The following is a 17,592-nucleotide window of genomic DNA, read 5'->3' as shown; positions in this document are numbered from 1 at the left end:
TCATCAATGTTATCGTCCGATGCTATCCGGAACATATCCCAGTCGACGTGATCGAAGCAATCTTGAAGCGTGGAATCAGATTGGTCGGACCAGCGTTGAACAGACCTGAGCGCTGACTACAGCTTCACCCAATGTGACATAATAATGAAATGCTGACTACAGCTTCACCTATCAACAATTTAGTATTTTTTATTTTATTTAACCTTTATTTAACTAGGCAAGACAGTTAAAGAACAAATTGTTATTTACAATGACGGCCTACCCTGGCCAAACCAGGACGACGCTGGGCCAATTGTGCGTCGCCCTATTTGACTCCCAATTATTACGTGACATAATAAAAATAGGAGTAAATACGTTAAGAATAATACAAATTAGCTCAATGGAATAAAAAATACAGTCAATTTAGAAGAGCAAACAAAGTGAGGAATTACACAGAAATATACATTGGCTTTAAAAACACATTAAATACACATTAAATAGCAAAGTTGAGAGGCAGCCTGCAAAACGCATGCTATTCCCGGGGTCGCCATCTTGCATACCGTGTGTGTGTGTGTGTGTGTGAGGTGTGTGTGCATGCATTCATCTGTGTGTGTGTGTGTGTGTGTGTGTGTGTGTGTGTGTGTGTGTGTGTGTGTGAGGTGTGTGCATGCATTCATCTGTGTGTGAGGTGTGTGTGTGTGAGGTGTGTGTGTGTGTGTGTGTTACAGCAGGTCTTGCTCCACCCAGACAGTCTTCCTCTGTTCCTCCTGGATTCTGTCTTTCACCACTCTGATGAGGTCATCAGGCCCAGCCCATTCCTCAGGCTCCAGACACGCATAGAGACACGGGACGCTTTCCAGCTCTCTCTCTCTGCTCCGACACACTCTGACAAACTCCTCCTCACTGTCCACACGCAGGGGCAGCTTCCTGTTGGAGACAGAGGTCAGGGGTTAGAGGTGAGGGGTTAGGAACACTCTCCAGCTCTCTCTCTCTGCTGCGACACACTCTGACAAACTCCTCCTCACTGTCCACACGCAGGGGCAGCTTCCTGTTGGAGACAGAGGTCAGGGGTTCGAGGTGAGGGGTTAGGAACACTCTCCAGCTCTCTCTCTCTGCTCCGACACACTGACAAACTCCTCCTCACTGTCCACATGCAGGGGCAGCTTCCTGTTGGAGACAGAGGTCAGGGGTTAGAGGTGAGGGTACCTTAGCTTCCTGATGTTCTTGTCACAGATCTTGATGTGGATGATGATTGGGTAGATCTCTCTCCTCAGCAGGTCTTTAACACAGCTCACGTCAGCCTCCATCAAACAGTGTTTACCCTGCACACAATAGACCTGGGATCAAATACTATTCCAAATATCTCAATTACTTTCACATACATTTACAAATGAACAAGTGATTGAATATTGGAATGTACTTGGAAATACACTTGGGAAAGTATTGGCATGTATTTGAAAATACTAAAATACACTGATTTTAAATCCACTCAGGTTTCTGGAAGGCTACCCATGTGCTCCCTCTCTAGAAAGGTGGTGACACCTGGGTAATGATCTCCTGGTCTCTAAACTGTCTTGTCTCTCAGGTTTCTGGAAGGCTGCCCATGTGCTCCCTCTCTAGAAAGGTGGTGACACCTGGGTAATGATCTCCTCATCTCTAAACTGAACATTTTAGAATCTTCAATCAACAGCTTAGATCTTTTCTAGCTTCAAAATGTGCTTGAGTTGTGGCTGAACAAGGACATGGTAAATATACATCTAGCTGTTTTTTCTGTACATTGGCTGGTAATCTACACTTAGATTTGACTTGATTCAATTGTTTTGTTTATAAAGCCCTCTTGTGCAAACTTCCGCCATACCTTACTTCATTGTTAAATTAGTGACATACGAGTCACCAGACCTGATCACAGGGATGGTTAACCTGTTAGGGTTAGGGGGCAGTATTTACACGGCCCACCTACCCTAGAGAGGTTAACTACAGAATTAGGGGAATATGCTTTGTTTTTTTGCACCTGTGTATAGAATTATCAAATTAAATAAAATTAAACATTTTGGTCGCATACACATGTTTAGCAGATGTTATTGCAGAGCTCTCTGCACCTTGATGCTCCGGGGCCTCCAGGGCAGTTCCAGTAGTTAATGGAGGACCTCAATTACATTTACATTTAAGTCATTTAGCAGACGCTCTTCTCCAGAGCGACTTACAAATTGGTGCATTCACCTTATGATATCCAGTGGAACAACCACTTTACAATAGTGCATCTAAATCTTTTAGGGGGGGGGGGGGTTAGAAGGATTACTTTATCCTATCCCAGGTATTCCTTAAAGAGGTGGGGTTTCAGGTGTCTCCGGAAGGTGGTGATTGACTCCGCTGTCCTGGCGTCGTGAGGGAGCTTGTTCCACCATTGGGGTGCCAGAGCAGCGAACAGTTTTGACTGGGCTGAGCGGGAACTGTGCTTCCTCAGAGGTAGGGAAGAATGATCTGCAGAGCTCTCTGCACCTTGATGCTCTGGGGCCTCCAGGGCAGTTCAAGTAGTTAATGGAGGACCTCAATGGAATGATCTGCAGAGCTCTCTGCACCTTGATGCTCCGGGGCCTCCAGGGCAGTTCAAGTAGTTAATGGAGGACCTCAATGGAATGATCTGCAGAGCTCTCTGCACCTTGATGCTCCGGGGCCTCCAGGGCAGTTCAAGTAGTTAATGGAGGACCTCAATGGAATGATCTGCAGAGCTCTCTGCACCTTGATGCTCCGGGGCCTCCAGGGCAGTTCAAGTAGTTAATGGAGGACCTCAATGGAATGATCTGCAGAGCTCTCTGCACCTTGATGCTCCGGGGCCTCCAGGGCAGTTCAAGTTGTTCAACTACTGAACAACCGATTGGCATGTGTGTTTTTCTGTTGTTCATTTGAAAAGCAAGATTTCAGTCTTGGAGGTTTCCTGACCGATTCTGCGTTTGGTTAATGATGTTTGTCCCTCTTGAGCCACTGTAGATGCAGAAACCTCATTGTTGAGGAATGTGTTTGCTTTTTAAGTTGCTGGTAATATTGTATGGTAAATTGCGTTGTATTGGAAAAGAGGTCTTGGTCTCAATGGGACTCCCTGCTAAAATAAAGGTTCTACAAAAAGAAATCAGGCAAGATGTAAAAGAGTATGTACCTTCGCAGCTACAGCCTCGATGTTCTCCGGAGAGACAACCTCGTAGGTGTTGGTGTTTTTCTCTCTGGAGGAGATGATGGGTTCAATCCTCTGTCTCATTAAGAACTCTTCTTTAGTTAGGACATCTGGAATACATTACCTTTAATATAATATAACAGAATCATATTAAACACACACACACACACACACACACACAACCGGACCTGGTTTGCAGATGTTGAAGTCCATGGCGCCGCCCATGTTGAGTATCTTCTGTATAATGGTCCGGGCCAGACTGTTTGGACTGATCAGAACCGGCCTTTTCCTCTGGACCCGCTGGGGGTTGACTAGGCTGTACGGAACCAGGTTCACACTCCTACTCACATCACTGTATGGGTCTGCACAGTCTTCACACACACACACACACACATATATATATAAAATCACTATATGGGTCTGCACAGTCTTCACACACAAACACACACACACACTGTAAAGGGTACATGTTGGGTGTATAATAATATACAGTGATTTTATATATATATATATATACAGTTGAAGTCGGAAGTTTACATACACTTAGGTCGGAGTCATTAAAACTCATTTTTCAACCACTCCACAAATTTCTTGTTAACAAACTATAGTTTTGGCAAGTCGGTTAAGACATCTACTTTGTGCATGACACAAGTAATTTTTCCAACAATTGTTTACAGGCAGATTACTTCAAATCAAATCACATTTATTTATATAGCCCTTCGTATATCAGCTGAAATCTCAAAGTACTGTACAGAAACCCAGCCTAAAACCCCAAACAGCAAGCAATGCATGTGAAAGAAGCACGGTGGCTAGGAAAAACTCCCTAGGAAAAACTCCCTAGAAAGGCCAAAAACCTAGGAAGAAACCTAGAGAGGAACCAGGCTATGAGGGGTGGCCAGTCCTCTTCTGGCTGTGCCGGGTGGATATTATAACAGAACATGGTCAAGATGTTAAAATGTTCATAAATTACCAGCATGGTCAAATAATAATAATCATAGTAGTTGTCGAGGGTGCAACAAGCACGTCCGGTGAACAGGTCAGGGTTCCGTAGCCGCAGGCAGAACAGTTGAAACTGGAGCAGCAGCATGGCCAGGTGGACTGGGGACAGCAAGGAGTCATCATGCCAGGTCATCATTACTTCACTTATAATTCACTGTGTCACAATTCCAGTGGGTCAGAAGTTTACATACACTAAGTTGACTGTGCCTTTAAACAGCTTGGAAAATTCCAGAAAATTACATCATGGCTTTAGAAGCTTCTGATAGGCAAATTGACATCATTTGATTCAATTTGAGGTGTAGCTGTGGATGTATTGCAAGGCCTACCTTCAAACTCAGTGCCTCTTTGCTTGACATCATGGGAAAATCAAAAGAAATCAACCAAGACCTCAGAAAAAAAATTGTAGTCCTCCACAAGTCTGGTTCATCCTTGGGAGCAATTCCCAAACGCCTGAAGGTACCACGTTCATCTGTACAAACAATAGTACGCAAGTATAAACATGGGACCACACAGCCGTCATACCGCTCAGGAAGGAGACGGGTTCTGTCCTAGAGATGAATGTACTTTGGTGTGCGAAAAGTGCAAATCAATCCCAGAACAACATCAAAGGACCTTGTGAAGATGCAGGAGGAAACAGGTACAAAAGTATCTATTTCCACAGTAAAATGAGTCCTATATCGACATAACCTGAAAGGCCGCTCAGCAAGGAAGAAGCCACTGCTCCAAAACCGCCATAAAAAAGCCAGACTACGGTTTACAACTGCACATGGGGACAAAGATCGTACTTTTTGGAGAGATGTCCTCAGGTCTGATGAAACAAAAATAGAACTGTTTGGCCATAATGACCATCTTTATGTTTGGAGGAAAAAGGGGGAGGTTTGCAAGCCGAAGAACACCATCCCAACCGTGAAGCACGGGGGTGGCAGCATCATGTTGTGGGGGTGCTTTGCTGCAGGAGGGACTGGTACCCTTCACAAAATAGATGGCATCATGAGGAGGAACATTATGTGGATGTATTGAAGCAACATCTCAAGACATCAGTCAGGAAGTTAAAGCTTGGTCACAAATTAGTCTTCCAAATGGACAATGACCCCAAGCATACTTTCAAAGTTGTGGCAAAATGGCTTAAGGACAACAAAGTCAAGGTTTTGGAGTGGCCATCACAAAGCCCTGACCTCAATCCTATAGAACATTTGTGGGCAGAACTGAAAAAGCGTGTGCGAGCAAGGAGGTCTACAAACCTGACTCAGTTACACCAGCTCTGTCAGGAGGAATGGGCCAAAATTCACTCAACTTATTGTGGGAAGCTTGTGGAAGGCTACTCGACATGTTTGACCCAGGTTAAACAATTTAAAGGCAATGCTACCAAATACTAATTGAGTGTATGTAAACTTCTGATCCACTGGGAATGTGATGAAAGAAATAAAAGCTGAAATAAATCATTCTCTCTACTTTTATTCTGACATTTCACATTCTTAAAATGAAGTGGTGATCCTAACTGACCTAAGACAGGGGATTTTTACTAGGATTAAATGTCAGGAATGGTGAAAAACTGAGTTTAAATCTATTTGGCGACGGTGTATGTAAACTTCCGTGTGTGTCTCACCCACCTGTCTCAGTGTTTTCGAAGCCTGGTTTGGGCAGCGTGTATGGTGTAGAGTGTAGGGTGTAGGGTGTAGTGTGTAGGGTGCAGGGTGCAGGTCTTACCTTCCTGTCTGAGGGTTTCGAAGCCTGGTCTCGGCAGCGATGGGTTTCCTGAGCTCACGATGCGAACACGCTCACTGCTGTTCATACGTTTATACTTATTATCCACCCTGCTGACAAACTACACAGAGATATACACACTATTATCCACCCTGCTGACAAACTACACAGATATACACACGCTATTATCCACCCTGCTGACAAACTACACAGATATACACACACTATTATCCACCCTGCTGACAAACTACACAGAGATACACACTATTATCCACCCTGCTGACAAACTACACAGAGATACACACACTATTATCCACCCTGCTGACAAACTACACAGAGATACACACACTATTATCCACCCTGCTGACAAACTACACAGAGATACACACACTATTATCCACCCTGCTGACAAACTACACAGAGATATATACACACACACACACACACACACACTGCAATTTAACTCTGGAAATGTGTGTGTGTGGGGGGGGTATGTCTGTATATGTGTGTGTGTATGTGGGTGTGTGTGGGGGGGGGGTGTGTACGTGTGTGTGTGTGTGTGTGTGTGTGTGTGTGTGTGTGTGTGTTACCTGTAGTATCTGTGTGATGAAGACGCTGGCTCTGGACATGCGAGGGCTGGATTTGGGGTCTGTGGACAGGCTGGACTCTTCAGGCTGTAAACTGTTCTACACAACATAAACAACAACAATATCAACAACAGCAACACATGTTGTCAACAACACAGGGAGCTCAACAACAAGACAGTTCAACGTGTTTACATGTAGTTAGTTCACGGTTAGGGGTATTAAAGGGTTAAGGTTAGGGTTATTAAAGGGTTAAGGTTAGGGTTATTAAAGGGTTAAGGTTAGGGTTATTAAAGGGTTAAGGTTAGGGTTATCAAAGGGTTAAGGTAAGGGTTATTAAAGGGTTAAGGTTAGGGTTATTAAAGGGTTAAGGTTAGGGTTATTAAAGGGTTAGGGGTATTAAAGGGTTAAGGTTAGGGTTATTAAAGGGTTAAGGTTAGGGTTATTAAAGGGTTAAGGTTAGGGTTATTAAAGGGTTAAGGTTAGGGTTATTAAAGTGTTAAGGTTAGGGTTATTAAAGGGTTAAGGTTAGGGTTATTAAAGGGTTAGGGTTAGGGTTATTAAAGGGTTAGGGTTATTAAAGGGTTAAGGTTAGGGTTATTAAAGGGTTAAGGTTAGGGTTATTAAAGGGTTAGGGTTATTAAAGGGTTAAGGTTAGGGTTATTAAAGGGTTAAGGTTAGGGTTATTAAAGGGTTAGGGGTATTAAAGGGTTAAGGTTAGGGTTATTAAAGGGTTAAGGTTAGGGTTATTAAAGGGTTAGGGTTAGGGTTATTAAAGGGTTAGGGTTATTAAAGGGTTAAGGTTAGGGTTATTAAAGGGTTAAGGTTAGGGTTATTAAAGGGTTAGGGTTATTAAAGGGTTAAGGTTAGGGTTATTAAAGGGTTAAGGTTAGGGTTATTAAAGGGTTAGGGGTATTAAAGGGTTAAGGTTAGGGTTATTAAAGGGTTAAGGTTAGGGTTATTAAAGTGTTAAGGTAAGGGTTATTAAAGGGTTAAGGTTAGGGTTATTAAAGGGTTAAGGTTAGGGTTATTAAAGGGTTAGGGTTATTAAAGGGTTAAGGTTGGGGTTACTAAAGGGTTAAGGTTAGGGTTATTAAAGGGTTAAGGTGAGGGTTATTAAAGGATTAAGGTTAGGGTTATTAATGGGTTAGGGGTATTAAAGGGTTAAGGTTAGGGTTATTAAAGGGTTAAGGTTAGGGTTATTAAAGGGTTAAGGTTAGGGATATTAAAGGGTTAAGGTTAGGGTTATTAAAGGGTTAAGGTTAGGGGTATTAAAGGGTTAAGGTTAGGGGTATTAAAGGGTTAAGGTTAGGGTTATTAAAGGGTTAAGGTAAGGGTTATTAAAGGGTTAAGGTTAGGGGTATTAAAGGGTTAAGGTTAGGGTGATTAAAGGGTTAAGGTTAGGGTTATTAAAGGGTTAGGGGTATTAAAGGGTTAAGGTTAGGGTTATTAAAGGGTTAGGGGTATTAAAGGGTTAAGGTTAGGGTTATTAAAGGGTTACGGTAAGGGTTATTAAAGGGTTAAGGTTAGAGTTATTAAAGGGTTAGGGGTATTAAAGGGTTAAGGTTAGGGGTATTAAAGGGTTAGGGGTATTAAAGGGTTAAGGTTAGGGTTATTAAAGGGTTAAGGTTTGGGGTATTAAAGGGTTAAGGTTAGGATTATTAAAGGGTTAAGGTTAGGGTTATTAAAGTGTTAAGGTTAGGGTTATTAAAGGGTTAAGGTTAGGGTTATTAAAGGGTTAAGGTTAGGGTTATTAAAGGGTTATTAAGGTTAGGGGTATTAAAGGGTTAAGGTTAGGGGTATTAAAGGGTTAAGGTTAGGGTTATTAAAGGGTTAAGGTTAGGGTTATTAAAGGGTTAAGGTTAGGGTTATTAAAGGGTTAAGGTTAAGGTTATTAAAGGGTTAAGGTTAGGGTTATTAAAGGGTTAAGGTTAGGGATATTAAAGGGTTAAGGTTAGGGTTATTAAAGGGTTAAGGTTAGGGGTATTAAAGGGTTAAGATTAGGGTTATTAAAGGGTTAAGGTTAGGGTTATTAAAGGGTTAAGGTTAGGGGTATTAAAGGGTTAGGTTAGGGTTATTAAAGGGTTAAGGTTAGGGTTATTAAAGGGTTAAGGTTAGGGTTATTAAAGGGTTAAGGTTAGGTTAGATTAAAGGGTTAAGGTTAGGGTTAGAGGCTAGGGGTTAAGGTTAGGGTTAGGTTAGATTAAAGGGTTAGGGTTAGGTTAGATTAAAGGGTTAAGGTTAGGGTTATTAAAGGGTTAAGGTTAGGGTTATTAAAGTGTTAAGGTAAGGGTTATTAAAGGGTTAAGGTTAGGGTTATTAAAGGGTTAAGGTTAGGGTTATTAAAGGGTTAAGGTTAGGGTTATTAAAGGGTTAAGGTTAGGGTTATTAAAGGGTTAAGGTTAGGGTTATTAAAGGGTTAAGGTTGGGGTTACTAAAGGGTTAAGGTTAGGGTTATTAAAGGGTTAAGGTGAGGGTTATTAAAGGATTAAGGTTAGGGTTATTAATGGGTTAGGGGTATTAAAGGGTTAAGGTTAGGGTTATTAAAGGGTTAAGGTTAGGGTTATTAAAGGGTTAAGGTTAGGGATATTAAAGGGTTAAGGTTAGGGTTATTAAAGGGTTAAGGTTAGGGGTATTAAAGGGTTAAGGTTAGAGTTATTAAAGGGTTAAGGTTAGGGGTATTAAAGGGTTAAGGTTAGGGGTATTAAAGGGTTAGGGGTATTAAAGGGTTAAGGTTAGGGTTATTAAAGGGTTAAGGTTTGGGGTATTAAAGGGTTAAGGTTAGGATTATTAAAGGGTTAAGGTTAGGGTTATTAAAGGGTTAAGGTTAGGGTTATTAAAGGGTTAAGGTTAGGGTTATTAAAGGGTTATTAAGGTTAGGGGTATTAAAGGGTTAAGGTTAGGGTTATTAAAGGGTTAAGGTTAGGGTTATTAAAGGGTTAAGGTAAGGGTTATTAAAGGGTTAAGGTTAAGGTTATTAAAGGGTTAAGGTTAGGGTTATTAAAGGGTTAAGGTTAGGGTGATTAAAGGGTTAAGGTTAGGGTTATACAGGCTGCTAGTTAGGGGTTAGTTGGCTAGTTAGTACCCTGAGGTTATGCAGGCTGCTAGTTAGTTAGGGGTAAGTTGGCTAGTTAGTTAGGGTCTAGTTAGTACCCTGAGGTTATGCAGGCTGCTAGATAGTTAGGGGTTAGTTGTCTAGTTAGTTAGGGGCTAGTTAGTACCCTGAGGTTATGCAGGCTGCTAGTTAGGGGTTAGTTGTCTAGTCAGTTAGGGGCTAGTTAGTACCTAGAGGTTATGCAGGTTGCTAGTTAGGGGTTAGTTGTCTAGTTAGTTAGGGGCTAGTTAGTACCCTGAGGTTATGCAGGCTGCTAGTTAGGGGTTAGTTGTATAGTTAGTTAGGGGCTAGTTAGTACCCTGAGGTTATGCATTCTGCTAGTTAGTTAGGGGTTAGTTGTCTAGTTAGTTAGGGGCTAGTTAGTATCCTGAGGTTATGCAGGCTGCTAGTTAGTTAGGGGCTAGTTAGTACCCTGAGGTTATGCAGGCTGCTAGTTAGGGGTTAGTTGTCTAGTTAGTTAGGGGCTAGTTAGTACCCTGAGATTATGCAGGCTGCTAGTTAGGGGTTAGTTGTCTAGTTAGTTAGGGGCTAGTTAGTACCTTGAGGTTGCGCAGGCTCTCATTCTCCTCTCTTCCTCCTCGACACACCAGCTTCTGCATCTTTACCAGGAGCAGCTGCTGGGCCCTGTAGATCACACACACACACACACACACACACACACACACACACACACACACACACACACACACACACACACACACACACACAGTTCAGTGGTGATCTATATTGGTTGCTAGTCTGATGTTGTATCCAGCTCATGGATCAGTATTTGAAAGTATTCATCTGGTATTCTGTAGTAGTCTGTAGTACTGTGTAGTAGTATGAAATAGTCTGTAGTAATCTGTAGTAGTCTGTAGTACTGTGTAGTAGTATGTATAGTCTGTAGTAATCTGTAGTAGTATATAGTAGTCTGTAGTACTGTGTAGTAGTATGTAATAGTCTGTAGTAATCTGTAGTAGTATATAGTAGTCTGCAGTACTGTGTAGTAGTATGGAATAGTCTGTAGTAATCTGTAGTAGTCTGTAGTACTGTGTAGTAGTATGGAATAGTCTGTAGTAATCTGTAGTAGTCTGTAGTACTGTGTAGTAGTATGGAATAGTCTGTAGTAATCTGTAGTAGTCTGTAGTACTGTGTAGTAGTATGTAATAGTCTGTAGTAATCTGTAGTAGTATATAGTAGTCTGTAGTACTGTGTAGTAGTATGTAATAGTCTGTAGTAATCTGTAGTTGTATATAGTAGTCTGTAGTACTGTGTAGTAGTATGTAATAGTCTGTAGTAATCTGTATTAGTATATAGTAATCTGTAGTACTGTGTAGTAGTATGTAATAGTCTGTACTAGTCTGTAGTAGTATATAGTAGTCTGTAGTACTGTGTAGTAGTATGTAATAGTCTGTACTAGTCTGTAGTAGTCTGTAGTACTGTGTAGTAGTATGTAATAGTCTGTACTAGTCTGTAGTAGTCTGTAGTACTGTGTAGTAGTATGTAATAGTCTGTACTAGTCTGTAGTAGTCTGTAGTACTGTGTAGTAGTATGTAATAGTCTGTACTAGTCTGTATTAGTCTGTACTAGTCTGTAGTACTGTGTAGTAGTATGTAATAGCAGTCTGTATTTACCGTGAGTAAGAGGGGATGGTGGTATTCTGTAGTAGTCTGTAGTACTGTGAAGTAGTATGTAATAGTCTGTAGTAGTCTGTAGTAGTCTGTAGTACTGTGTAGTAGTATGTAATAGTCTGTAGTGGTCTGTAGTACTGTGTAGTAGTATGTAATAGCAGTCTGTATTTACCGTGAGTAAGAGGGGATGGTGGTATTCTGTAGTAGTCTGTAGTACTGTGTAGTAGTATGTAGTAGTCTGTAGTAGTCTGTAGTACTGTGTAGTAGTATGTAATAGCAGTCTGTATTTACCGTGAGTAAGAGGGGATGGTGGTATTCTGTAGTAGTCTGTAGTACTGTGTAGTAGTATGTAATAGTCTGTAGTAGTCTGTAGTAGTCTGTAGTACTGTGTAGTAGTATGTAATAGTCTGTAGTAGTCTGTAGTAGTCTGTAGTACTGTGTAGTAGTATGTAATAGCAGTCTGTATTTACCGTGAGTAAGAGGGGATGGTGGTATTCTGTAGTAGTCTGTAGTACTGTGAAGTAGTATGTAATAGTCTGTAGTAGTCTGTAGTAGTCTGTAGTACTGTGTAGTAGTATGTAGTAGTCTGTCGTAGTCTGTAGTACTGTGTAGTAGTATGTAGTAGTCTGTAGTAGTCTGTAGTACTGTGTAGTAGTATGTAATAGCAGTCTGTATTTACCGTGAGTAAGAGGGGATGGTGGTATTCTGTAGTAGTCTGTAGTATGTAGTAGTCTGTAGTGGTCTGTAGTACTGTGTAGTAGTATGTAATAGCAGTCTGTATTTACCGTGAGTAAGAGGGGATGGTGGTATTCTGTAGTAGTCTGTAGTACTGTGTAGTAGTCTGTAGTAGTCTGTAGTGCTGTGTAGTACTGTGTAGTAGTATGTAATAGCAGTCTGTATTTACCGTGAGTAAGAGGGGATGGTGGTATTCTGTAGTAGTCTGTAGTACTGTGTAGTAGTCTGTAGTAGTCTGTAGTGCTGTGTAGTAGTATGTAATAGCAGTCTGTATTTACCGTGAGTAAGAGGGGATGGTGGTATTCTGTAGTAGTCTGTAGTACTGTGTAGTAGTATGTAGTAGTCTGTCGTAGTCTGTAGTACTGTGTAGTAGTATGTAATAGCAGTCTGTATTTACCGTGAGTAAGAGGGGATGGTGCCTTTTTCCGGTAGGTCGGTTCCAGAGTAGGGTTCGACCCGGGAGCAAAGCCACTCCCACTTCCCCTGGTGCATCGTGTCCAGGACATGGACCACCTTAATCAATCAATCAACCAATCAGGTAATACCTTAATCAATCAATCAACCAATCAAATAATACGCTAATCAATCAACCAAACAATAAATCAACCAATCACTCAATCAACCTATCAACCGATCAATCGATCAACCAATCAGGTAATACGTTAATCAATCAACCAAACAATAAATCAACCAATCACTCAATCAACCTGTCAACCGATCAACCAATCAATCAATCAATCATTAATTCAATAAATTAATCAACCAATCATCCAACCAATTAATCAAACAATAAATTAACCAAACAAACAACCAATCAACCCTAACCCCTAACCCCTAGCCCCTAACCTCTAACCCTAGCCCCTAACCCCTAGCCCCTAACCCTAACCTCTAACCCCTAACAACAACAGCACGATAATAACAGGTACCTCATTACATATTGTAGATTGATGTACCTCATCACAAAGCACATATTGTAGATAATGGCGTGTATATATATTTTGTATATATATATATATATATACAGTACCGGTCAAAAGTTTTAGAACACCTACTCATTCAAGGGTTTCTCTTTATTTTTACTATTTTCTACATTGTAGAATAATAGTGAAGACATCAAAACTATGAAATAACACATATGGAATCAAGTAGTAACCAAAAAAAGTGTTAAACAAATCAAAATATATTTTATATTTAAGATTCTTCAAATAGCCACTATTTGCCTTGATGACAGCTTTGCACACTCTTGGCATTCTCTCAACCAGCTTCACGAGGTAGTCACCTGGAATGCATTTCAATTAACAGGTGTGCCTTGTTAAAAGTTTATTTGTGGAATTACTTTCCTTCTTAATGTGTTTGAGCCAATATGTTGTGTTGTGACAAGGTAGGGGTGTTGTACAGAAGATAGCCCTATTTGGTAAAAGACCAAGTCCATACTATGGCAAGAACATCTCAAATAAGCAAAGAGAAATGGAAACTTTGGAATTTTCTTCAAATGCAGTCGCAAAAACCATCAAGAGCAATGAAGAAACTGGCTCTCATGAGGACCACCACAGGAATGGAAGACCCAGAGTTACCTCTAAGTTCATTAGAGTTACCAGCCTCAGAAATTGCAGGCCAAATAAATGGCTCACAGAGTTCAAGTAACAGACACATCTCAACATCAACTGTTCAGAGGAGACTGCGTGGATCAGGCCTTCATGGTCAAATTTCTGCAAAGAAACCACTACTAAAGGACACCAATAATAAGAAGAGACTTGCTTGGGCCAAGAAACATGAGCAATGGACATTAGACCAGTGAAAGTTTGTCCTTTGGTCTGGAGTCCAAATTTGAGATTTTTGGTTCCAACCGCCGTGTCTTTGTGAGACGCGGTGTGGGTGAAGGAATACCCTCAAATTAAAGCTGACAGTCTGACCTTTAACCTCATAGTCATTGTATCATATCAAATCCAAAGTGGTGGAATACAGAGCCAATACAACAACAACATGTCACTGTTCCAATACTTCTGGAGCTCGCTGTATACAGAGCCTTCAGAAAGTACTCATACCCCTTGACTTATTCCACATTGTGTTACAGCCTGAATTCAAAATGAATTCAATATTTTTTTCCTCTCACTCTGTCACATCCTGACCAGTAATAGGGGTTATTGGTTATTGTAGTTTGGTCAGGACATGGCAGGGGTGTGTTTGTTTAGAGTGTTTCGGGGTTTGTTGGGCTATGTTCTGTTTTGAGAGGGGTGTTTGTTTAGAGTGTTTCGGGGTTTGTTGGGTTATGTTCTAGTATGTCTATTTCTATGTGGTGTTTGTTGGGTTGACCTTCAATTGGAAGCAGCTGCTCCTAGTTGCTTCTAATTGAAGGTCCTATTTAAGAGGGGTGTTTTCTGTGGGATTTTGTGGGTAGTTGTTTCTTGTTTAGCTGTGTGCCTGACAAGACTGTTATCGTCGTTGTTTTTGTATACGTGTGTTTTGTTTCGGTTTTTCCTTCTTTCTGCCATTAAAAAAGAAGATGAGTATACACATTCCCGCTGCGTTTTGGTCTGATCCTTACGACACCCATGACACACTCATCTACACACAATACTCCATAATGACAAAGGGAAAACATGTTTTTAGAAAATGTTGCTAATTTATTGAAAATTAAACACAGAAATATCTAATTTCCATGACTATTCACACCCCTGAGTCAATACTTTGTAGAAGCACCTTTGGCAGCGATTACACCTGTGGGCATTTCTGGGTCTCTTAAGAGCTTTCCACACCTGGATTGTGCATCATTTGCTCGTTGTTCTTTTCAGAATTCTTCTCTGTCAAATTGGTTGTTGATTTTTGCTAGACAACTATTTTCAGGTCTTGCCGTAGATCTACTGTCTTCTTGGTAAGCAACTACAGTGTAGATTTGGCCGTGTGTTTTAAGTTATTGTCCTGCTGAAAGGTGGATTAATCTCCCAGCAGCTGGTGGAAAACAGACTGAACCAGGTTTCCCTCTAGGATTTTACCTGTGCTCAGCTAAATTATTTTTATCCTGAAAAATCCCCGGTCCTTAACGATTACAAGCGTACCTATAACATGATGCAGCCACCACTACGCTTGAAAATATGGTACTCAGTAATGTGTTGTATTCAATTTGCCCTAAACATAACACTGTGTATTCAGGACAACAAGTTACTTGCTTTGCCAAAAAAAAATTCAGTATTACTTTAGTGCCTTGTTGCAAAAAACACACATTTTTTTTGAATATTTTGTATTCTGTACAGGCTTTCTTCTTTTCACACTGTCAATTAGGTTAGTATTGTGGAGTAACTACAACAGTTTTCTCCTATCACAGCCATTAAACTCTGTAACTGTTTTAAAGTCACCGTTGGTCTCATGTTGAAATCCCTGAGCGGTTTCCTTCCTCTCTGGTAACTGAGTTAGGAAGGACGACTCTATCTTTGTAGTGACTGGGTGTATTGATACACCATCCAAAGTGTAATTAATAACTTCAACATGTTCAAAGGGATATTCAATGTCTGCTTAAATTTTTTTACCTATTTACCAATAGGTGCTCTTCTTTGCGAGGAATTGGAAAACATCCCTGGTCTTTGTGTTGAATCTGTCTTTGAAATTCACTGTTCGACTGAGGGACCTTATGGATAATTGTATGTGTGGGGTACAGAACTGAGGTATTCATTGAAAAATCATGTTAAACACTATTATTGCACACAGAGTGAGTCCATGCAACTTTTTGTGTGACTTGTTAAGCACATTTTTACTCCTGAACTTATTTAGGCTTGACATAACAAAGGAGTTAAATACTTATTGACTCAAGACATTTCAGCTTTTACATTTTGATTCCTTTGAAAAATGAATTTGGAAATAAATTTGGAAATTTGGAAATAAATCCCAATTTAATCAATTTTCAATTCAAGCCATAAATTCAAGCCGTAACACAAGAAAATTTACAAAAAGTCAAAGGGTGTGAATACTTTCTGAAGGCACTGTATATTTCCACACTATGAGGTTGGAATAATACTGTGAAATTGTGAAAATTATGATAATGCACTATTAGTGTAAGAGCTGTGTCATGGCTCTCGGTCCTGAGTGAGGATCAAAGATAGCCCCACCCCCCTCCCACCAGAGAGGAAGAGGGGGAGTGCGGACGGTTCTAGGACTTTAACGACCGGTCGTAAACTTTCTCTCTCTGGACCTGCAGTATGGAGAAGTCAAAAATCCTTTGACTGTAGAGAGAGAATCTGCCGCCAAAACTCCAAAATCCAAAAGTGGATAATCAAACAATATTTCCAACATAAAGAATGTGGGAAATGGTTGGTGGGGATCCAAACAATAAATCCTGTCAAAAGTTTATTGTTTTGTGATATCATTAAGGACAGTATAACTAAATAACTGTAACTATACAAATGTATACGACCCAGTTATCAGATTTACATCTAATTGTTGTAAAACTTATATGATTAAATATGAAACTATTTTTGAGAAGATTAAATGTTATTTTAGCCTTCTAAATTAGATTGAAAAAATTCATAAAAACTTTGGCCAAGTCAGTAACCATGCCCACATGAGCACAGACATTGTGGCAATGTGATGGAACTGCCCTCCAAGCGAGTGCATAAAAGGACTGGTAACTAAATTTACATTAGACCAGAAAGCGTGGAGCGGTGGCTACAAGTTGAAATGGTTGCAATTTAAATACAGACCAGCGTGACCGACAGCGTGAGCTGAATGTTATGAAATGGTAAGACCCTCTGAAACTCAACAGAGAAGAAGAAGACTAGACTAAGACATGCACCGCCTGCAGCTCTGCATGTAATGTAGTCTAGGAAACTCGACCGAAGACGAGAAAATTACATTTCCGTCTCAACACTGTGCGTCTGATGTATCCAGTCTAGTGAACACTCAGAGACAAAGATTCCTACTACAACTGAGGACATTGTGACCTCTGGTGGACAACCAGAGACTTACACAACCAGAGACTTTCTGTCGAACTATTCGTCACAGACGGATCGATTAGTTTCAACAGAGAGACGACAAAGACATCTAAGCGTAAATATATGTTGCACTTCTAAATCCGAATGAGCGGTTGTCAGGGTGCTAAATATTAATATTTACAGTGAGCGTATCATTCAACTGTACGTACGATAGTTGAATTCCTTTGTCTCTCCTTCTCCCGCTCTTTCTTTCCCCACCTCTTTCATTGTGTAACAAGCCGTCATATAGGGTAAGTCCACTAGGGACTTTTCATTGTGTAACCAGCCGTCATATAGGGTAAGTCCACTAGGGACTTTTCATTGTGTAACCAGCCGTCATATAGGGTTAGTCCACTAGGGACTTTTCATTGTGTAACAAGCCGTCATATCGGGTTTGTCCACTAGGGACTTTTCATTGTGTAACCAGCCGTCATATAGGGTTAGTCCACTAGGGACTTTTCATTGTGTAACAAGCCGCCATATCGGGTTAGTCCACTAGGGACTTTTCATTATGTAACCAGCCGTCATATAGCTGTAAGTCTCTCTGGATAAGAGCGTCTACTAAATGACAGGGTCAGCAGGTACCTCATCACAGAGCAGACTCAGGGAGCAGGTGTCTGATTGGCCAAAGATGTTGAAGTTGATTCTGAACAGGGTCAGCAGGTACCTCGTCACATAGCAGGCTCAGGGAGCAGGTGTCTGATTGGCCAGAGATGTTGAAGTTGATTCTGATGTA

The 17,592-nt window shown here is 40.8% G+C and overlaps 1 protein-coding gene across 1 annotated transcript in view; it reads right to left on the bottom strand.

Moving 5' to 3' along the window:
- Nucleotides 1-685: 685 nt before the first annotated feature.
- The window catches only part of LOC115188866 (caspase recruitment domain-containing protein 11-like), a gene marked incomplete at its 5' end in the record, with an annotated part of 37,984 nt that continues 21,077 nt past the window's right edge, over nt 686-17,592 (bottom strand). The window contains 9 exons of the mRNA XM_029747692.1: nt 686-906; nt 1,186-1,301; nt 3,134-3,258; nt 3,337-3,519; nt 5,855-5,972; nt 6,442-6,537; nt 10,090-10,174; nt 12,293-12,408; nt 17,524-17,592. The exon at nt 17,524-17,592 is cut by the window's right edge and continues 59 nt beyond it. Coding sequence (XP_029603552.1) covers nt 702-906; nt 1,186-1,301; nt 3,134-3,258; nt 3,337-3,519; nt 5,855-5,972; nt 6,442-6,537; nt 10,090-10,174; nt 12,293-12,408; nt 17,524-17,592 — 1,113 coding nt within the window. The remainder of the gene's footprint in view (nt 907-1,185; nt 1,302-3,133; nt 3,259-3,336; nt 3,520-5,854; nt 5,973-6,441; nt 6,538-10,089; nt 10,175-12,292; nt 12,409-17,523) is intronic.

The sequence above is a fragment of the Salmo trutta genome, unplaced genomic scaffold (genome assembly GCF_901001165.1).
Source record: "Salmo trutta unplaced genomic scaffold, fSalTru1.1, whole genome shotgun sequence".
Classification (NCBI taxonomy): Eukaryota; Metazoa; Chordata; class Actinopteri; order Salmoniformes; family Salmonidae; genus Salmo; species Salmo trutta.
Note: the sequence above shows the minus strand (reverse complement) of the source record. Positions and strands in the feature narration are given on the sequence as shown.